The sequence below is a fragment of the Eucalyptus grandis genome, chromosome 3 (genome assembly GCF_016545825.1).
Source record: "Eucalyptus grandis isolate ANBG69807.140 chromosome 3, ASM1654582v1, whole genome shotgun sequence".
In the NCBI taxonomy this organism is placed as follows: domain Eukaryota; kingdom Viridiplantae; phylum Streptophyta; class Magnoliopsida; order Myrtales; family Myrtaceae; genus Eucalyptus; species Eucalyptus grandis.
This window is the reverse complement of record NC_052614.1, coordinates 68,205,041-68,227,909: the sequence shown is the minus strand read 5'-3', so window position 1 is coordinate 68,227,909 and position 22,869 is coordinate 68,205,041. Positions and strand designations below refer to the sequence as shown.

At 39.1% G+C, this 22,869-nt stretch overlaps 1 protein-coding gene and 1 long non-coding RNA gene across 3 annotated transcripts; both read right to left on the bottom strand.

Annotated features, from left to right (window-relative positions):
* Nucleotides 1-10,128: 10,128 nt before the first annotated feature.
* Nucleotides 10,129-10,989, bottom strand: LOC120292240. Of its 2 annotated transcripts, none has more exons than XR_005550025.1 (3): nucleotides 10,960-10,989; nucleotides 10,382-10,640; nucleotides 10,129-10,247 (listed from the first exon to the last, which is right to left on the bottom strand). It is a non-coding gene; the product is annotated as an uncharacterized LOC120292240 (long non-coding RNA). The 2 variants fall into 2 exon arrangements; XR_005550024.1 differs by having other exon boundaries at nucleotides 10,382-10,864; nucleotides 10,960-10,980.
* Nucleotides 10,990-11,089: 100 nt separating this feature from the next.
* On the bottom strand, nucleotides 11,090-14,296 carry LOC120292073 (glucose-6-phosphate isomerase 1, chloroplastic-like). The gene is made up of 5 exons (XM_039309949.1): nucleotides 14,187-14,296; nucleotides 12,861-12,920; nucleotides 12,711-12,776; nucleotides 11,283-11,351; nucleotides 11,090-11,182 (listed from the first exon to the last, which is right to left on the bottom strand). The coding sequence occupies exons 2-5, from the start codon at nucleotides 12,894-12,896 to the stop codon at nucleotides 11,090-11,092; spliced, it is 264 nt and encodes an 87-aa protein (XP_039165883.1). The 5' UTR covers nucleotides 12,897-12,920; nucleotides 14,187-14,296.
* Nucleotides 14,297-22,869: the final 8,573 nt, after the last annotated feature.

Below are 22,869 nucleotides of genomic sequence, written 5' to 3'. Positions count from 1 at the left end.
GTTTACTTTTCACTCGTCATCGATTCTTATAGCAGTAATTGCACCTCATTCACTTTCGATTCTTTCTTTTGTCTCTGTTATTCTCCTTCGCTGTGCAACTTCTTCTCCGCGCATCCCACCTCCTCCGCCTCCGTCTCCGCCTCCGCCTCCGCCTCGGCCTGCGCCCCGCCCAAAAGCGTCGCTGGTCATCTGCCTCTCGGCATCTCGGTCTCGTTCCCGAGCGGCACCGAGCTCCCGCTGCCGCTGACCGGGTGCTGTCCACGCTGGCCCGCTCGGTCGCGAGGGAGATCCAGGCGGACTTGGGCGGGGTCGACGGCGCGGCGAAGAAGGAGAGCCTGCTGCATTTTCTCTCTCTTTTTCAACGGAGCGCGCGCTTTTCTTTCCGCTTCCGCCTCTCTCTTCCTCAAGCACTCCTCTCCTCTCTGTCCCGAGCCCTCTCACTCACCCCAGCGCCCCCTCCCTCGCCTCTCTCGAGCCCTCTCACTCACCCTAAGCGCTTCCCTCCTCGCTTCGTCCTCGTCGCCGTCATCGACTTTCCAGCCGCGGCTCCCGAAATCGCCGGCTGCCGGTAGGCCTCTCGAGCTTCTTTGTCTTCTACTCTTATTCGGTCCCGATTTGGGCCGAGTACATAGCCAAGGATTTTGAAGCAAAAGAGGTTTGCGAGGCTAGATATACCCGGTGGCGGTGCTAAGTTTTGGGGTTTCGCGCGACCGGTGAACTTCCAAGATCACGGTCGAGCACCGGCACCGCACATCGAAGAATTTATTTCGGGTTCCAGCTCTTTTCTAACGCTTCCTCCGGACATGAATTCGCCGACCGTTTTCATCTCCGTCGTCGAATTGGTCCTGCTGTCTAACGGTTCTCTCCGTGTGTCGTCCTCGACTTCGCCGCCCAAAGACCCGTTTCTCGGGATAGCTCCTGAAGGTTCGAGCCCGCCGCTTTCTTTGGGTGCCTCGTTTGTAAAGTGTTTTTATTGGACGAGCTCGGGCGTAGTGGGTGGGGTGGGGTGGGGTGGGGTGAGGGGTTTTGACTTTTTGGAGGCTCTGGTTGGGTGGCGATGATGCAACGTGATACCCGGATGTGAAATATTACAGTTCATCGAACAGGATCAAGTGTAAGGATGGGTCGAAGAAATTCACCAGAGCCCCGGTTAATGACGATTTTCTGCGATGCCCAAATGGGACAGATGAGCCGGGTCCTTTTGAGCCTTTTTTAGAGTAATTAGTTTGCCATTGTCCTTGAATTTATTGGTTGTTCTTACGTCTTGCATTGTGTTTAGATGGATGAGTTGATGCAACGGAAGGGAAATAAAGACAGAGATTATGAATAGGATAAATAATGAAATAGTAAAATAAATATTTCTTTTTGGGCCATAGACCACCACGGGGCGAAACGGGGAGGAGATAGAAGTAAATTCATGAATCATTGTCGCCCTTCTTTTCATTGATGTCTGTCTTGTTCATTTGATGAGATGCATATGAAGAACTCCCAGTTTTCTTTCTTGCCGAACGAAGCAAACGAATTGTTACCTTAAGCAATTTCACCAGATATTACGAACTTGGCGGGTATATTATGAGGACATAATATTTTCCTTGGTAATTGTCATGAATAATCGGTTTTTGCATCATAGATCAGCAAAACGTGGATTGCTTTATTTGATATAAATGCTTTTGAAGAGCAAAGAAGTGTATCGGTTTATATGGGATGGTCTGGCCAACTTCCATAAACTGGCATAGTTGAGCGATGCTCTCCATTGATATATTAGTAATGATGGTACATCAAGAAGCTCATTTGGACTCATGTTAGTTCGGTTGTATTGTGCTTATCACAAACCATGGGTTTCTTTTTGTTAGGCTTGTACTGGTTTTAGATATTACTTATCCAAAAAAGACTGTTAGTAATCCTAGGCTTTATTTCTTCTTATAGAACATAGTATGTGTGGAAACACCTAGTAGTGTGCATATCTGGACCTGCTTTGATGTTTAGACTATTCTAAATGACACTGTTACTTTCACCCGGCTTTGTTTCCTCCTTTAGAACATCTCATGTATGTCTGCAGATTTCTTGTAGTGTCCACCACTAGAGCTACGTACTTTTCTAATTGTAACTTCACTTTCTCGACTCGATAATGCAGGGAACATCAGCATGCCCAAATGGAAAATTTTATTGTTGGAATGCAGGACATGTTCCTGTCATTATATTTTCTTCAAGAGTAAATGATGGCATTTGTGGTAAGTAGTCCATCGGGACTTTTCTCCATGGTCTTGGCCTTTCCAAGCATTCGTTTTCTGTGTTGATTGTGGACCTCATTCTCCCTTTTGATCATCTCGTACATAACACATGCATGTAAGTTCATGTACCATCGAACAAGATCCTGCTGCATTTGAATTGCCCAACAAGGTTGCAATTCCTTCTTAGACATAAGAATATCGGATATGATATTATGAACGGCCGGGGCCAAGTCCTCTTTGCAGATTTTAATTGCTTCAATGTCAAGGATATCTCTAATCTTCACCGCAATGAGATGTTCCACGCTTTAGTGTCATGGGGCACGATTAATCATTATTGTGCAACAACAGATTTATTTACCTGCTTTAGCAACTTCATGTCTGGATTGTCTTCCTCACCAACAAACATCACTGTTAAAATATTAATTTACAGACTATTTAATGAACCCTAATACCATGAAGACAAGTAAACAAGGGTATATTTCCTTTGGAGTTAGCTGGTTAAAAGACCCTTACATAAACGAGACTGAAAAGTTAGCGGCTTTCTTGTTCTTTTCAGTTTAATTTGAACATGGGACATGTTTTTCTTGTGAAATACTAAATCCCATTGCTTTTTGTTTGGAGCTTTTTCTGCAATCAAATTTTACCTTTTCGGAAGAATTGATTAGACCTTGGTCCTCATTGATGCAGTAATAAACCAAAGCCTGCATATCTTTCAAAGATTTTGATTGCACTTTTAAGCTATGGTGGGGTCCCTAATGAATTTCTTTTGGACATGGTGGAGAATGCTCGGGAGATGCAAATAGTGTCTTCTCTAGTAAACGAGCTCTAACCGATTAGTATATTCATTACAATCCATTAGAGTATTCTTTTTATAGGTCTTTTGTCTTATAAGGCAACTGATTAAAAGATTTGCTATTGTTCATGTTTCCAAATAAAATCACGTTTTATGGTTTAAGTAAAAGGTCACTTCACAACTATTAGATACGAATAGTTTTTTTTTTTTTTTTTAATTGTTAAAATAATCATCATCTTATCCTACTTTTCTAATGCCATTTGTAAGTGCTTTTGCTTATTCATTTAATCACCTTGCCAATTAATAACTATAGCTATGCTTGTCCGGGGCTTAGATGTTTAATTTAGTTACATGCCTCCATATCGGTCCTTGGATTTAGACATCAATGGTGTTATATTGCTTTGATGACATCCCATCTCTGGTTCGCTCTTGTTAACCCATGTTTGAGTTTGATATTCACAACTTTGGGGAAAATGTGTAATTACCTATTGGGCTTTGATGTTATAATGCTGTTTCGGTGTCTTTACTATTTAATAGTTTGCTCAAATCATCAACGCAAAGGACAAAGTGGACAAATTTCAGGAAGGTATTAGTATACCGCAATCCTGGTTTGCACTTCGGAGATATTCATGTTTTGAATGCTACATATGTGGAACCTCTGGAAACAAAAGTTGGAAATTCAAAGTATGCTATATTTTTCCCTACTAGTGGACCGCGCTCCTTGGCCGATGAAATAGCTGGTGGGGATTTCGATGGGGATATGTATTGAGTTTCACAGAACCCTCAAGTTGGTGTTTATATGAGATTCGCTCATTCTTGTTAGATGTCTTGTATTACATTTGGTTGATGTCCTTTGCTAGCTAATGATGATACAACCTTGGACCCCTTCCCCTTCCCCACAACAGATTAGTCTTTTTATTTTTCTTTTGTAGTTTCATAATCCTTTCATGATTTTCCTCTTTCTAGGGAGGTTTTGGTAGTTGGATGGTATTTTTCACCATCCTTTTTCTCATTAGACAATTTTTCTGCAGTTTCAATTATTCTGTTCCTCGTAAATGTCTCATGCAATATAGCATTGGAATTCTCGTGTGGCACCTCATGACTGCAGACTTTGAGATTTTCCTGCGGTTCAAAATTTCCCTTGCTTGAAAGTTGATGCATACTGTTCTTCAAACTATACCCATAATAGTCGTATGTCATTGTAACTGGGTTCCAACTTGGTTAAGCAGTTGTTGTATGGCTAATGGAAAAGGAATTAATATGGTCAATTACTTAAGTTATTTGAAGTTTAACGAAAAAAGTAATATGAAATTCATACATGTTATTTACTCTTGTGACAGACCTTTAGGAGAAGATGAGCCGAACTTAATTCCCGAACAACAGGGAAAACATTCGTGTCCATGTTTGCTTTCACCGGTTTGGCTTTGCTCGTAAGGAATGTATAATGGCCTTTTCAGCCACTCTTTATGCATGTGCCTGTTCCTCTTTCGTCTCTCCTTTGGCGTACAGGCCTAGACTTTGAAAGTAATTTTAAATTTAGTGGAATAACATGAATGACCAATCTGGGCCTTTTTTTAATCGGAACGGGATTTCCATCCTTAATGTCCTTAGATAATTTCTACTTCTAAGATGTTTTGCTGTTGCTTTTCTTGAATCTCTTGGGCCTACTAAAAACCCGCAGTGGAAAGATAATGAGGAGAATCTGAGGAAAATTGCCTCGAGGCAATTAGACAAGCTTGAGACAACGGCACCGGCATCCATCCGTTGTCGATCAGCGATCTCACTTGCCGATACCGAAGCACCAAGGTTTGAAACTTATGAGGTCGTCATTAGGATTTTTAGCCTCAAGCTCTCATCGTTGTTGGGTTTTTGAGTTTGTAAGTAGCAAGATGGTGCTTATTCCGAGTAAGCCATTTCTTTAGCACTTCTCGAACACTGTGACATCTCGATCTTTGTCATAAGAATAAATGAAATAGGTTCTCTTCTCACCAGTTAGCGGTGTAAAAATTACTTGTCTGTCCACAAGAACGCAAGCTTTATCAATTCTATAGAATAACACTTCAACATGCCTTTCGTCCTATAAAAGGCTGTGTTATTAGTTGCAACCATTGTCAGCCACCTTCCAATCAGCCACCTTCCAACAATCTATACATCGAATATCTTCCATCACTAAAGGAAAGCTATTTTCATTGCCATTAGTCGGATTACCACAGAACAGCAATGACAACTGACTATGCAGAATTTCTTGTGCTGAGGTGACTTTAGCTTGTATGTGTGACTTGTGATTTACGCTTCAGATGACAGGTTCGTCTTACTATGAGCTCTTATTCACAGTTGTTACATCTTGTGGCAGGACCACATTGAGAGGGAAAATATTGACTTGAGCTCTTTAACCTTCCTCGTCCTTAATGAGGGTGATGAAATGGTAAGGATGGGTTTTGTTGAAGACGTGGAGCTAATTCTTGGTGTATGTGTACTAATTTTTTTCCCTATGAAGTTTCTGAAAATATGCTTTACTTATTTATTGCAATTACAGTTATTACTAGTGATGTTATTTTTTGATATTTGACAATAGGTTTTTCAGTTTCAGCATTATGCAGCTGCTTAGAACTTTTTAAAAAAGATTTTTAAATCTTATTTTTAGAGCAAGATCTTTATTTTCTTTGTGCCTTTAAAATTCTCTACTACATGTAACATATCTCTTATTGTGCATACATTGAGAGGGGCTCAAACCAATAATGCTATTCCTCTGCTTGAGGCTTGTCTTAGTAGGTTTACGTAAGGTATTATCTAGGCTGCAGTTTGAAAATTGATTATCCCCTGAGATATTTGGAGAATCTGTCTCAGTTATGTGACTTTTCGATTTAACCACATTGCTGATAGATGTGGATACTTATCCTTCAATTCTTCTAGTTCTTGCAAGTAGGGGTGTCAACGGTTCGGCTCGGTTCGGTTTTTTTGAAAATCGAACCGAACCGAATTTCGGTTCGGTTTTTCGGTTTTCGGTTTTTAACTTTTGGTTTTCGGTTTTCTTCTTTTTTACGTTTTTTCAAGAATCATCACCACCCCAGAGAAGCAAGAATCTCCAGATTTCTTTTCGTTTCGCCCTGCTGGGATCCGAAAGATGAGTGTTCTTGGGTACCCAGATGCGTTCGACGCACCGGAGCTTCAGGTGTGGAACAACACCGCCTTCGACAACGGCGAGTCCGAAGACTCCGCCGCCGTCGCCGCTGCCGTCCAGGCGTCTTGGTCGTCCGTCAACCCCGTCTTCGTGAAGCTCTCCGACTCGCTCGAGTCTAACGACTTCAGCAAGGAAAACCAGAGCCCCGAGTGCGCCAATTCCCAGATTTCCCTCAAATCCTCCGTTCCTTCCAAGATCCAGTGGAAGCAGGGCGTGCTGGAGCCCCGCGTGCTAGAGGCCCATTCGGCCAAAGCCATGGATCAAGAAGGCAATGGCAGGACTATAGATGCGGAGATTGAGGAGGTAGAGAAGGAGATCACGCGCCTGTCGTCGAGGCTCGAGGCGCTTTGCCTTGAGAAGGCCAAAGCCGGGGACGAGAAGAAGCCCCACGGGAGAGTCGTCTTGGCCAAGTTCAAGGAGCCGAAGCAAGGGGTGGGGATCGGAAGAGATCCAGATGCTGCGAAGAGGATCAAGGAGACTCTGCTGTCAAGCGCGAAGCTGAAATTGAATCGGAGAGGGCTCAGTCTGGGGCCGGCGGAGATCGCTTCAAGCGCCGGCAAATTGCGTCCCTCGATCAAGGGAGAGTTCACTCTCAGTTTGTCGATACAGAAGCGGAGGAAATCGTGCTTTTGGAAGCTGGAGGAGATTGAAAGTCACGAAGGAGAGGACAGATATTATCGGTTTGTGGTTCGGTTCGGTTCGGTTAACCGATAAAAACCGAACCAATAAAAAAATATCGGTTTTTAATGAGAACCGAACCGAAAACCGAACCGAACCGAAAAAACCGAATTTTTCGGTTCGGTTTGGTTCGGTTTTCGGTTCGGTTCTTGACACCCCTACTTGCAGGCAAGGTGGAGGATACAAGTAAAGTTCAGACGCTGCTCTTTAGCGCTACTTTACAGGCTGGGTGAAGGGTCTATGTAACTCAATCTGGCAAAATTGTTTTGTTGTTCTGAATTTGTATCTTGGTTGTCAATGTTTTCTTGTAGTTGTTCAATAGATTTGTGTATGATTCAAAAAATCGTGCTGTTTGTGGTTAGAGGAAAAACAATTGTGCTTTCATTAGTTGCTGGACTGGTGTTGTATGTCCATGACAAGGCATATATGCCTTGCCTTCTTTTTCGTTGCTTAAACAAAGCCCTTGTTGATGATGTGCAGTTGAATGCTCTCTTCATTAATCCTATTCATAATTTGCTTTGGAGATTGTTTTTCACTTGCAGGAGTTCACGATTGAATATTGATTTCTGGATTATTTCAATCAGCCGTAAAATGGTAGGGAACTCAGCTTTAACACAGTGTCATGTCACCATAACATAAATGAGTGTCATATGGGCAACTTCCTGCTTTCAAATGTTCAACCCAACTTCAATATCTAACTTGGCTGGTGATGATTTCCAATAGATTTTTCCCTTCTCTCGGGTCCACTGGTGAACGAACTAAAATCCAATTAAGTAGAGAACATTTTTCCACACCTAAAATGCACTGATTGTCGTTGTTGGGTGAGCTAGATTACACCATATTCCACACAAAATTTTGAGACCCACAAACACTACACAATTCAGAACGCTAGAGGAAGGCTAATGATGAAAAACCACCCTTTATCCTGAAAATGCTCTCCAAAAAGAGTATTGGGAAGATTGGATAGAAGACTTGTGATGAAGTCGTCGATTTATAGTGAGCCAAATGAACAAAGGACACATTGCCTGACCTTTTATGCCGTATTGGTTTACAGAAATTCAGTAGTCGGCGACCTTTCTAATTCATGAACCTTCAATCGACAAATCCAAAGTTAGGCTTAATCTGCTAGTAATTGATACCGATAAATGCATCTTATTGTGTACTGTAATACCAATTAAGTTGTTGAGAACCATTCGTTGGTAGGCTTGCTTTCCCGGTCATAGAACCACACCATATAGTGGAGGAGATATGGAACTGAAACAGAAAAAAAAAAATGATGACGGCTTTTAAGAAGAATAACTTTTACCCCTTTAGAAAAATAATTATGTCCCATCACAAGAATCTTGAGTGTTCTACAGGTTCTCAAAATCATGCAAGCGCAGCTGTATACAAGCAGGACATGCACACACCTAACCACATTCGCACACGAGCAAGCATGCCCTATATACAGCAACAAATCAAAGCAAAGGTGTTCACGCCCCCCGTATAGCAACAAATAAAAGCAAGGTTTACTCTGATGGCCATTATCTTTCCATAAACACATGCAGAGCATTTCACTTGCTCAATCGTTTGTCTAACAGCAAGAGTAGCATCTGTGAAATAGCCACTTGCGAATCATATAATCTGTACAACCATCTCTAGGAACAGTAACAATGAAGAACACTAATAAAGGTGCCATTCAATTATCGGGCAACAAAGAATTCTCAAAAATTGCCGTCTGTCTTGTTGGCACTACAGGTCTAAGTACATCATCAAAAGCAACAAGAGCATCTATATTTTGATCTTCATAGTTGATAAAGCTAAAAGGTATATAGGATAATGTAATGGGGAGCTGCAATTGACGCCTAGAGCCTGAAGTTATTTCTAGCCCCAATAGTAAGTTGCTCGAACTCAACAAATAATAGAAGACCCGTCAATAACATTTTCAAGTTCTCGGCTTCTTTGGTGCTCCCAAGTTAGTAGGCTCAGGCTTCCGCTTTATCCCCAAGAAATGCTCAATCTAGAATACAGCCGAACATCAGAACTTATGAAGTATGAACCAAGGGTAGGTGCCTTAAAAGTCAGGACAAAAAGATTCCCTGGTAAAAGAAAACAAAAGGAGAAGAGAGAAGCCGTACAAACATTTTGACAAACCCAGCTTGATAAAAATATCACTAAAATCGTGATGCCTAAGACCTTGCTTTTCTTCTAAAAGTCTAGTAACCTTAGTCTAAAATGCATCTGGAAGCAGGATTACAAAAATGATCTGATGATGGCAAATACTCAGAATTATTCCAAGTGGTGTTAAAAAGATAGCCTGGTGGTGCCGCATACATAGAAAACCTTGCACCTGAGATGCATCTTGATAATTTGCGTCAACAATTATGGTGCAAACAAACACAGGCCAATTTCCTTTTTGCAATAAAATAAGAGTAATACTACATCCAAACTTGGGTTGACACTGACCTTCCTATCTACAAGCATGGGCGTCAAGCTCCCGGGATCCTTCTCAATGGTGGCAAAGCCACTTCTTGGATCACTGTTTTGACTGGAAACACCCCTCAAGAAAAAAGAAAAAAAAACAATTAAATAAACAGGCACAAAGTAACAAAAATCTAATCATTATTTTATCATTCAATTACCATGGTAAATAGACATTGCATGAAGTCCAGCTTACACTTATTAGATGGTGTCTGATTGTCTTCTCAGATATAGATTGTTTATCATCAATCAAGTCAGACCACTCAAATTTCTATTAAGGTGCCACCTTTTTAAGCATAAAGATGGAGACATCTATAGGATGATCTATAATGCATGGTCATAGGCTATGATTTTTAAGTTAACAAATTCACGAGTCTTGAAATTGGAGATTCTCCTCAAACGTCTGGGGAAATATAGTCTGGAAAGAGTCATCCAGGCAGTGATCCATGGAGCTGTACATTAGCAAACAGAAACATCTCCTCAGCAGAGCCCAGGCTCTGAGAGATTTGGGATAAATAGAAAATTTGAAGCAGCAAAGCGAAAAGACAGTCAAGCACTTTGGTCATGGAACAAGACACTTCACATTGACATCTTATAAAGTCAGATTAATCTAAAATGCTATGTACTTAAATGCCAATGAATAAAGAACTAGTAACTTGATTTTTTAACAGAGGAAAACATACCCAGGCTTAACATGACCACCAAGCACAAGATAAGGTGTCTTCATTTGAGCTTGAGCTTCCCTCATCCTCTCTGCAGACAAAGAAGGCATGTCTGATTTTTTCATCTGCTTCAACTTCAATTCTTCCTGGTATTGCTTCATGCTTTTCTCTTGCTTCATTTTGCCAGGCCATTTTCCATGAAATTTATGGGAAAGCAATCGGAAAGCTTCCTTTGGGGTTAACTGTTGCAAAACATTCAAAACAAGAAGATTGGCATAAAACCATCAAAGTAATGAATTGGTGTTTCTTTGTCAGATGCAAAAGAAATTATTACAAGGCTTTATGATTAATATCTTTTTTTTCGTTGAAAACTTACTATTCGGCCAAATTCATCTGTCCTTTCAATGCGGATCTCTTTCTGTCCATCATCTGCAATGCCTACGAGCTTGCTTTTCTTCTTATCCATGTTTCTACCACCCCACTCAACAGTTTCTTTAAGTGTTCCCCGTTCCTTAAGAGCTGATAGTTTCCATCTTAGACAAGCTTGTTCTAGTAAGATACCTGGCCTCAGTGACTATAAGTAAATCATCCACTGAACTCAAGTCTCCTTTCCAAGAGAAGTCTGAGATCTTAAACTTCAGAAACAATAGACATAAGAACTTCGACTATTGCTAGAATCTTCTTAAAGGTAAATATTAGTAGCTCTTATTGTAAACTAACTTGAAGCAATCCAAACAGATAGTCACCACAGGTAACACTAGGTTCAAGCTCCCAATCATGACCAGGTGGTCTCTCACGAAGCACTTCAATGAATGTTACAAAGAAGTTGTGCACACCCTCTCTCAGCTGTTGTTTGTAGCTGTATGGAAATTAGACAATAACATGCATCGGGAATAATCACGTCACCAGCATGTAAAAGTAATAGTGGCATTACTTTATCAAAAAATAACTTACGCATGCTGATCTGTGCTTCCTGTATTCCCATAAACAATAAGCCCTTGATTGACCTGTAAAATGAACAATTTGAGATTTAACATTTTGGAAACTAGAGATGGAGATGGAACTCCCAATTTTCACCGAAAAATCAAACACATACCCGTTTGCCATCCAAATCAAATTGTTGCAGATACCAACTGAATAACAGAAGGCTGTCTTTGTAAGGAAGAATTACCATGTCCTGACAGCAGCAATTTAAAAAGTGAAACAATTGTCAATGACTGCAAACTGAAAGGGAAAAAAACAACAATTCAGAAGACACTCTCATTCAAATATAATACCTTAGATCCTACACCATCAGAAGCCCAATACCAACATAAAGCAAGCAATGCAGCAGGGTTGTTCTTCACCTGGAAAAGACAAAAAATTATTTCCGCTGACACAGGACTACAAAAGGCAAGAACCATCCTTTGATCAGTGTCAGTAGAGAAGCCACTCAGACAGCTAAGGAAAACTACTGATAGTTCTTATGTTGTAACTTCTTCTTTTGTGTGTGTGTTTTCGTTTTTTTTTTTTTTTCATTTTTGTTTTTGCACCGAGGGGGATGATAGGGACTGCATATCAGGTATTATGGCTTTTGGTCACTAAAAGTTATTATATGCTTCATTTTAGAAGTAAAATTATCCAAGAATCCAAACATCTATGATTTAAGGTTCAGCGTTCAGTACTATTAAATTCTCAAAATGAGCCAGTCACTTTCAAGTTAGAAGTTATGTCTACTACCAACTTCATTTCTTTAAAGTCAAAGTTAAAGCCAAAACTCAAAACCCACAGCTAAAACCAGAAAGGCAAGCTGAAACTCACAGCCACCCCAAACAGGCCTTGACATTTATGTTTGTGATTATTTGACAAAAGTAGTACAATGATAAGTTTCTTGCCAAAGGATTTACAATCTAGGAAGCACATACAGTGTGGACATGCTAAGTTAATCTACAGTCCCTACATCAATGTTTCTGTGGATCTTCTGACACAACATACAAGTTAGCAATATCTTGGACAAGAAAACATAACTAATTCCCAGACTTACATGGGACTGTATCCTTAAAGAGAATTTTATTTGCTGCCAAATTTAATACTGCAAGCAGAGAAAGGAATTACAACTAGGAATGCAAACAGTGTGGATATGCTATCAGTCCCTAAATGAACATATCTGTGGTTCTTTTTCAGACAACCTACAGTAATGGATATCCTGGACAAGGAAACATGATCATCTCCCCAACTTGCATTGCAGATTTACTCTGCATCTTGAACAAGGATTTGAATTGCTTGCGAAATTTATACTACAAGCAGGCAACAAGAGAAGGCACAAATCAAAATGCATGAAACTAAAAGGCTATACTTTGATTCACTGTAGAGTGCATCAGCAACTAGAAATGAATATGCCTTGAAGCAACTAGCGACAACAATAGCAATTGCCAGTCGTGAGCTTAAATGGATCTAATGGATACTCTGCATTCTATTTTACAGTGAATTATACTGTATGACATCCTCTAGCACATATACTACAAAATCTTCTCAGTGCATAATGACGGGACCCAGCTTCTTACATCATAAAAGTGCACATGCAGAATCCTAAGCACAACACACTGAGCAAGATTTTACACCATAAGTTGCCCCATTGGTACTGAAACTAATTCCTTTACTGGACTTGGGTAACAACAAAACGTTCCGAAGAAACACCAAATAACATCAGTCAACAGCAATCTTACCACTTTCGTCCTAGTTGCCCCATCCATGAAGGATGCGCCAGCAAGCATTTCTCTGATATCGATCCCCTGAAGTTGGAGTCGCTAATGAATATGCTCTTCGAGTCAAATCAGAATATAACCACAATGAGATTAGAAGTTAAGCTTACGAACTTGAAGGGCTGCTGGAAGTCGACCAACTGCAGACATTTCAGATGTTCTACTGGGAGCTGTCTGTTTTACCAAGTAAACTAGTCATTTACATTAGAATTCAATAACATGAAGTTATGTACCTGAGGGTACTTGAATTTATCAATTGATAAACTTGAGGTTACATGCACAACCGACTACAAAAGCTTAAGCCGTTAGAGTGCGGTGGTTATTTTTGCTCGTGCAAAGGTGATTTGATGACAAAGGCCTTAGGCATGCAAACCCAATGCTTGCAGGCATAAGAATAGGCAGACCCATAACGGGTTGCAGACGACAGTTAGCAATCAAACTCAAGAACTCTAACTCTACCATCAACTTGAAGCTAAATGCGCAATCGTTTACTTCAATAGTTAGAGTGTGGCACAAAGTAAATTTGTATCTTAACAGATATAAAACCTTACCAATTTAAACAGCAGTAAATATTTGACGAAGTTACCAGCATGCTTTCAATTTCTTAATGTCCAACAAATTATGAATGTTTGGCAAGTAACACGTTCGAATTTACAAAATATGATAACGAGAAAACTTCCTACATCAAATAGGATAATAATTTTATATATGTTCTTGAACCTTGACCACTGCTGCAAGGGCATTCGTTAACAATATTCATTTTGTTATGCAAGTCTAGCATGTGAAATGTGTGTTCTTCTCACCTCAATGCTTATCTTTTTTTTTCTTTTCTCGCTCTTTCTTTTTTTGTATTTTTCTTGGGAAGCGTATAATTTTCACACTGAGCATTCTGTTACTGTTGTCCAGGGACGACATAAAGATTGCATAGTGGTTTCCTTTGTGAGGTCTAACAAAGAGGGGAATCATTGCAATTCCTCACTACTTGGTGATTGGCATAAGATCAATGCCGCTGTTACTCATGCCAAGGTAAGCAAACCTTGCCATTGTACTTCAAAAGCTTTGGGTCTTAGAGCGATGGTTTTTTCATCATCCAGCTTTGACACTTACGAATGATACTTAAATCCTATTAAGCTGATTTTCTAGGACGATATGTTTACTTCCTGCAATACGGGAATGGCAACCCTTTTCCCTTCATTCTCCTACTAGTAGGAATTTATTTAAATTGAATACATTAGAATACATGATGTGAGTGCAAGACATATGTGAAAAGTATTTAAAGTGCAAAAGGTCACAAGAGCATTATAGTTTTCACATCAACAACGATCCTGGCACTAAAGAATGATCACTTTATCACCAATTGTAACAAGGGGCAGACCATGGACAATTATCTATCATGCGCTCTTCCTCACAGCAACAATAATAAGGTTAAAACTTTCATACCAAAGGTCACGATGACAAATACTCCGGTGGGAACAGCGGGACGTGACTTGCTTCAGGATTCAAAAGGACCGATGAAGAACTCTCCCCTCAGCCTCCTGATAAGCTATCCGACTCTAGCTCGACCTAGAAGCCAAAACAGCCACTATCACCAGGCCTCCATGCCTCCTGAAACAGAGGTGATAGAAAAGAAAAAAAAAGGCAAAGGAGAAAGAGAGGTCTCACGATACCCATACGCCTCTCTCTCCTCCACCACAATATCCCTCACGGCCATCACGGTGTTGCTGAAACCCCAAAACTTACCACCGCCACCAGTATATCTAGCCTCGTAAACCTCTTTTGCTTCAAAATCCTTGGCTACGTACTCGAGCCCGAAATCGGAACCGAATAAGGAGTAGAAGACAAAGAAGCTCGATAGGCCAGTCGGCAGCCGGCGATTTCTGGAGCCGCGGCTAGAAAGTTGATGACGGCAATGAGGACAGAGGTGAGGAGGGAAGCGCTTAGGGTGAGTGAGAGGGCTCGAGAGAAGCGAGGAGGGGGGCGCTTGTGGTGAGTGAGAGGGCTCAGGATAGAAAGGAGAGGAGTGCTTGAGGAAGAGAGAGGCAGAAGCGGAAAGAAAAGCGCGTGCTCCGTTGAAAAATAGAGAGAGAAAATGCAGCAGGTCTCTCCTTCTTCGCCCCGCTGTCAACCCCGCCCAAGTCCGCCCAGATCTCCCTTGCGACCGAGCGGACCAACATAGGGGATAGCGCCTGGTCAGCGGCAGGGAGCCTGGTGCCGCTCAAGAACGAGACCGAGATGCCAGAGGCAGATGACCAGCGACGCTTTTGGGCAGGCCGAGGTGGAGGTGGGATGCGCGGAGAAGGAAATAGAGGCTTTGAACGTTCTTGGTTCTTTTACGAGGGGAGAGAGAACCCACCCATTCAAGTGAGGAGAAAGAAAAATTTTGAGTGGGAGGAATACTCCGACCGTCCTTTCAAGCGGAGCCGAGCCGACAAAAAACCAGTCCCTTTTTTCATTTTCGAGGGGGTCTCGCTTTGGACAAGTGTTGGTATCTGAGTGGTTCATGCGCGCCACGTCAACGAATGACGTGGCGCACACGAACCACTGAATATTTTCTCGAACTCTAGAGTCTGTCGTCAAAGTCTGAAGGCCGCCAGACTCAAGACTCAAAGTCTGCCCTCACTAACAGTTTCCAGACCGAAGATTGAAGACTTATTCAGATGTAAGTTTATCTTCAAAGGATTCGGTTCGTATGATTTTGGAAGACCTTATGGCTGGAGAATAGCATCTACTTGATTAATTATTGGATCAAATCCGATATGCAAATCTTTTGAATGGCGAAGTATATTTGAAATGTTCTATTTATGGAAACCGAGATCTTGATTATATGGGCAAGCAGGATTGATGGGCTATCATCACATCCCTTAAACGACTTGAGATCTCCTTAATTGATTCTGTCCAATTGGTAGAGTGGATGAACTCCTTTGGAAAGTGCCAACGGCCATAAAGGCATGGAGGAGTATTTAAGGATGACTCTTTGGTTGTTCGAAGTGGAATGCGTGGGAGAAAAATTTCAAAGTCTGAAACTTTCTAGTCATTTGCTATTTCAATCGTTGAGCTTTACTTGTACTCAAAATAGAGAGTAAACACTTGTGAGACTTTGAAGAAATGTAGTAGAGTCTCTACACTGTAAAATCAAGGACGTGAGACTGTAACATCTCTTTTGATTTTTAGTGAAATCCAACCAGTGGGCTGTCAGTGCGGAAGAGTAGACGTAGGCTTGATTTAAGCCGAACCACTATAAACATTGTGTTTCTATTCTCTTATTCCTAAACTCCTTATTTCAATTCACAGCTTCATATAACTGTTTAATTCTGTTTACGTTGCTAGCAAATTATTTTGAAGTTTCGTAAGAATTTTTTTATCACCTATTCACCCCCTCTAGGTGATCATACTAGCCCTTTCAATTGGTATCAGAGCTTGTGTGATTGTTTTATTAAAGTATTTTTACTTCTGAGTTAAAGATCTATGGCTAGTATTTTGGCTCCAAGTTTGGTTGAAGGCCAAAGCAACACCGGACCTCCTTACTTTGATGGAAATGAATACAATGTTTGGAAAAATAAAATGAAGGCATTCCTAAGATTGAAAGATCCCCTGGAATGGGATGTGGTAGAAAAAAGAATCATTCCTAAAGCTGCACCAGTCTCAGAAAAAGGAAAAGAAGTTGTAGATGTTGGTGAAATGGCTTAAGAAGAAATAACCAAGAGACAAGCTCTTGATGCTAAAGTGATCTACTCTTTATAATGTGCTTTATCTCTTACAATCTCCTACTGAGTACAACAGAATTTTATCTTGTGAAATAGCCAAAGAAGTCTGGGATAGATTGCATGTTACCTATGCAAGAATTGATTGAGTTAAAGAAACAAAAATCAATATCTTGCTCGGACAGTATGAAGCCTTCAAGATGAAACCAGGAGAATCCATTACTAACATGTTTAGTCGTTTCACAGAAATTGTGAACGGTCTATTATATCAGGGATAGCCAATCTCAGGACCAATGAAGATCAATAAGCTACTACGTGGACTTTCCAAATATTGGAATCACGTGAAGACTTCAATAAGAGAAACCTAGAAGACCATGCCTCTTACAGTTGATGAACTTATAGGCACACTTTAGTCATACGAAATGGAGCAACTTAATGAGGAAGAAGATCCCAAAGGTAAGAAGTCAATTGCTTTAAAATCTAACGATGATTCTGATAATACAGATTCTGAAGATGACATGGATGATGAAGAGCTAGCACTCATGATAAGGAGATTCAGGAAACTGAATAGAAAGGGAAGAAGATTTAACTGTAAGAAGTTAGGCACTCAAAAATTCAAGAACAAATCAACTGAGGATGATGAGATCAACAAAGATGTGGTATGTTTTGAATGTAAGAAAAAAGGACACATCAGACCTAACTGCCCTCTGTTGAAGAAAAAGAAAGCAAGAACTGAGAAATTCAAGAAGACTCTCAAAGCAGAGACATGGAGTGATACATAATGTGAGAAAAGTAATGAAGAGTATGCCAACATAAGTTTAATGGCAAACTCAGAATCAGACTTAGATTTTGGAACAGATTCAGACTCAGACTCAGACTTAGACAGTGAAATCAAGGTTAGTAATTTAAAAATTCCTGCTAAAGTCTCGAAGTACATAGATGAACTTTTTCTTAGTCTCAAAACCTCTCTTAAAAGGACCTCTGAGCTAAAAAGGGAAAATTCTAAACTGAAGTAACATGAAATCTCTTGGAAAGAAAAGTTTGAAAATCTAGACAAATGTTTGTTGTTTAAATATATATACACACACACACACACACACACACAGACTCTATTTCAAAGGAAAACACATTCTTGAAAGAGGAAATTTCAAATATTAGAAAAAGGTTTTCAATAGGATCTGAGAAGTTGGAAAAGATTCTTTCAATTCAAAAATCGTATTTCAACAAATCTGGTTTGGGTATGACACTAGAAACTATTCCTTTAATTGATTTTCCAAAAGTGAAGGAAAGAATCAAACAAAAATCTACAAAAAAAATTTACAAGAATCATTTTCAAAGAGTTTTTGTAAAACCTATTGGCCAAAGTGCTCTCAGATGTTCAAAGTGTAATAGCTCAGAACTTTTTGAGAAAAAATGTCCTATGGTTTGGAGACTTGTTAAGAAGGAATGGACAAGGATTGTATTTCGTACTAACTCCCCTAGACCCAAGAAAATGTGGGTACTAAAGAAAGCTTGAGTTCTTTTTATAATTGCAGGTCACTATCAAGAAAAAGATTAAGTGGTATTTGGATAGTGGCTGCTCGAGACACATGACAGGAGATTCAAGTTGTTTTATAAAACTCATGCAAATTAATGGCAGAAAAGTTTCTTTTGGTGGAAACAATAAAGGAAGAATTGTTAGATATGGAATTGTGAAGATTGGAAGTCTTACAATCAACAATGTCTCTTTAATGGAAGGATTGAGTTACAATATACTCAGCATTAGTCAATTGTGTGACACTTGATTCAAAATTAATTTCTAAGAAGGCATTTGTTCGGGAACTAATAAAGATTTATCTCAATCTTTCACTGGACGAAGACATGAAAATATTTATCATTTGGATATAAAACCATAAAGCTTTCAGTGTCTAATATCCATTCAAGATGAAACAAACCTCTAGCATAGAAAACTTGGCCATGTCAACGTGAAGCATATTGTCAAGATCTCCTCCAAGAAGCTTGTTCGTGGACTGCCCAACTTGACGTATCAAAAGTGTGACCTATGCACACCATGTGTTTTGGGAAAACAAGTTATAATTTCTTAAAAACCCATAAATAAAATTTCTACTAATCGAGTTTTGCAGCTTCTGCATTTAGATCTCTTTGGACTAACTTGAACTCAAAGTATGGTAGAAAGAGATACTACCTAATAATCATGGATGATTATTCTTGCTTTACATGGGTATACTTCTTGATAAGTAAGTCTGAAATATTTTTCTTATTTTTCAAAATTTGAAAGAAGATTCAGAATGAGAAAGGCCATTCTATTTCAAGCATACGGACAGACCATGGAGGTGAGTTTGAAAATCAAGACTTTGCAAAATTCTGTGATGACTTTGGTTTTCAGCATGTTTTCTCTTCTCCATATACTTCAGAACAAAATGGGGCTGTGGAAATAAAGAGTAGATCTTTGCAGGAAATGGCTAGAGCACTCTTAATTGAGAGTAATATTTCTTCTCATTTTTTGGCTGAAGCAGTTTCCATAGCTTGTTATATCATTAACAAAGTATTCTTAAGGCCTATTCTGGAGAAAACTCCTTATGAGTTATTCAAAGGAAAGAAAGCAATTGTTTCTTATTTCCATGTGTTTGGTTGCAAGTGTTTTATTTTAAAGAATGCAAATGATCGAATTGGTAAGTTTGAAGAAAGATCAGATGAAGGAATTTTCCTTGGCTACTCAACCTCAAGCAAAGCTTACAGAATATTCAATAAGAATAGTCAGTCTATGGAAGAATCTATGAACGTCAAGTTTCAAGACTCAATGCAGAATCAACTGAATCGGGCTCAACTTGAAGAATCTGAACCTACTCCAAATCCCACAAAGTCTATTTCCCCAAAGTGATTCGAGACTCTTGAAGTTCAACAACAAGATGAACCAGAAGATTCAACTGAAACAGAGGATCAGCAAACTCATAAACCAACCAGCAATTGGAAACATAAGTCAAGCCATCCCAAGGAACTCATCATTAGCAACATTGATGAAGGAATTCGTACCAGATCCAAAAGGCGTGAAGAGTCTAGTGTTTTAGCACTTGTTTTTTAAATAGAACCTAAAAGTGTAGAAGAAGTCTTAGTTGATGAAAGCTGGATTGAAATCATGCAAGAAGAGCTCAGACAATTTAGCATTAACGATGTTTGGGAACTTATTCCTAAACCTAAAGGTAAGTTTATTATTGGAACTAAATGGGTTTTCAGGAATAAAATGGACGAGAAAGGAAAAGTGGTTAGGAACAAAGCAAGACTCGTAGCCAAAGAATATACACAAGAAGAATGAATAGATTATGACGAGACGTATGCACCAGTAGCGAGGTTAGAAGCAATTAGATTATTACTTGCTTTTGCTTGCTATAAAAATTTCAGGTTATTCCAAATAGATGTAAAAAGTGCATTCCTAAATGGATTTATCCAAGGAGAAGTCTATGTGGAGCAACCACCTGGTTTTAAAGATCCAAGAAAACCAAACTTAGTCTTTAGACTGAAAAATGCTCTTTATGGATTAAAGCATGCACCTCGGGCTTAGTATGACAGGTTAAGTAAATTCTTAATTCAAAATGATTTTAATAAAGGTAAAGTAGACACTACCTTGTTCATTAAAATAGAAGGCAAAGATTTTTTATTTGTTCAAATCTATGTTGATGATATTATTTTCGAATAACCTAATTAAATTTGTGCAAAAAGTTTTCCAAATCTATCCACGATGAATTCAAGATGAGCATGATGGGTGAATTAACCTTCTTTCTCGAATTACAAGTCAAACAATTGAAGAAATGAATTTTCATTCACCAAGAGAAATATGCAAAAGATCTCATCAAAAAGTTCGGTTGGGAAAATTGTAAAAAGACTGAGATACCTATATCAAGTTCTTCAAAGCTGGATAAAGATGAAGAAGGAAAGAGTGTAGACCAGAAACTATACATGAGCATAATTGGTTCACTTCTTTACCTTACTGCATCTAGACCTGACATTTTGTTTAGTGTTTGTATTTGTGCTAAATTCTAATCAAATCCCAAAGAATCTCATTTAACAGCTGCAAAGCGCATCATCAAATACGTTGCAACAACTCCAAAACTAGGTCTATGGTATCCCAAAGAAGGAGACTTTACTCTCCTTGGATATTCAAACGCAGATTTAACAGAATGCAAAGTTGATAGAAAGAGTACTTCTGGTACATGTCAATTGCTTGGAAACAAGCTGGTGTCCTGGTTTTCAAGAAAACAAAGTACCGAAACTCTTTCAACAGATGAAGCAGAATATGTAACTCTTAGAAGTTGCTGCTCTCAAATTTTATAGATAAGGCAACAGCTAAGAGACTTTGGAATTGAAGAATCGTGTACCGAGATCAAATGCGACAACACCAACGTCATGAATCTCACAAGGAATCCAATTCTTCATTCAAGGGCAAAGCACATAGAGATTCAACATCATTTCATTAGAGATCATGTTTAGAATGGAGAAGTAATGATACAGTTCATTGACTCGAAGAATTAGCTGGCAGACATATTTACAAAGCCATTGGAGAAAAGCTTGTTTGAGTCTATTCGCAACAGACTGAACATCATAAATTCTATCGAGTAGAGTCTGAAAGTGTTCAGACTTAAAGGTAAAATTTAAAGATGTTCGGACTTAGAGTAACCAAGTTACAACCGTAAGTTTATTCTTTACAAGTATTTTAAATTTACATATGATATTATTGAAAAAGGTACGGTTACTTTTTAATTGCTAATTGATTGTTGTATTTTTAGAAATTGTCCTTTCCGAGTTTTTAATTTAAGGTAGTTCTTCATTTTCAAAAAGACAATTTTTTGTTTTCAAAAAGACAGTTTTCACTTTTTCCCTTATGACGATTCGTTTACTCCGCTTCATTTGCTTTATATACTTTTGTAGAGATTTTTTTCTTCGTTTTCACTCTCAAACCTCAGAATACAAAAAAATCCCACTTACTCTCACTTTCTCTCTAGTTTCTTTCAAAAGTTTTCACTTTTTCGGCGATCGAGTTTGAGATTTTTTCCATAAAGCGACAATGTCTTCAAGAAAGTCTTCCAAAATCACAAGCAGAGGACCACAACACATGCTTGAGGGTCCTACGCACTTCAATTTGACCTAGGAAGAAGACTCTTCTCATCAGCAGTGACCAAGTTAGCAACAACCTTCTTAACAGCGTCAGTCTCCTCCACCGACTCAACCAGAAGAAGAAATAACTGAAGAAATTGAACCTATAAGAATGCTAAGACCTTAAGTTGCTTTTAAACTTTATTCTAAGTTAAAAGAAGGAGGTACGACTATGTCTTTGATCGATAAGTTTTTGAGAGAGAGAGGCTACAAGAATGAAACTCTGTTCTTGCGCAATATAGAGAAGTTAGGTGTGGCTAAAAAAGGGTTGGCTAAAAAGACCTTTGTCAACTCTCCTAGTGACTCGCATTTTGGCACTTTCAATCAGCCAGAAGGAAAGGACGATGACGAAAGAATGTTCACACATTTCCAGCCTAGGATGGGAGTGGCTGCAAATGTTGGTGGTGATGGAGTGAATCTATTCCGGTCTAAGGACCACAAGAAGGTCTATTCAAAACTAATGAAGAGAGGGGTTATAAACCCTAGAAGCATTGATTTTAATTTTCTTGATTTTGTGCAAGTAAATATGAGGGAGAAGTTTACACTCTACAATTGGAGTGTTTTTGTTTTGAGACAACAGTTGCTTATTCAGAACTCACAGCCTATGATAGAATTTTTCTCTAATCCCAATTCTTACAAAGATAAATTGCAATATTTTTTTTTCACATATGCCCTATCCCAGAAATTCATATCTCAGAAAAATTTCAAAATTTCTATTCTTCACGAGATAATTTTCAATCATTAAAAAAATGGCTTGGGCCAATTTGCTCGCTTCGTGGGCTTAGTCCGACTTGCCAAGTTAAAGTTCAGAACCATCAATTCGAACCCATCCATCACTAGTCCAAAAAATAAATGCAAAACATGCAAACTAAAAATAAATGCATCTAAATCTTTATGCTATGCAATTAATATTTTTCAGGAACAAAATTAAGCCCTAATTTTCTATGCAATAAATAAATAACCGAATCGCCAAAATTTAGGTGTCAATCAGTTGCCTCTCTTTGAAGGTAAGCTCGTAGAGGTTGCCTTCAAAGACAAATTAAAACGTAAATTTTGACCATGCACATGCATTGAATGATTTTTTTGTCGGAAAATGAATCCCATTTTAAAATGCAATTAATATGATGCATGAAAATGCAAATGCAAATGCATAATCCGAAAGAAAAGAACGTACCTACAGTTACTTATCAATCACTGCGGTAAAGCATCTTGAGGTACATGATAAATTTTCATTGACTCCACAAGTACCCAATTTTCACTTAGGTTCCTTGAAA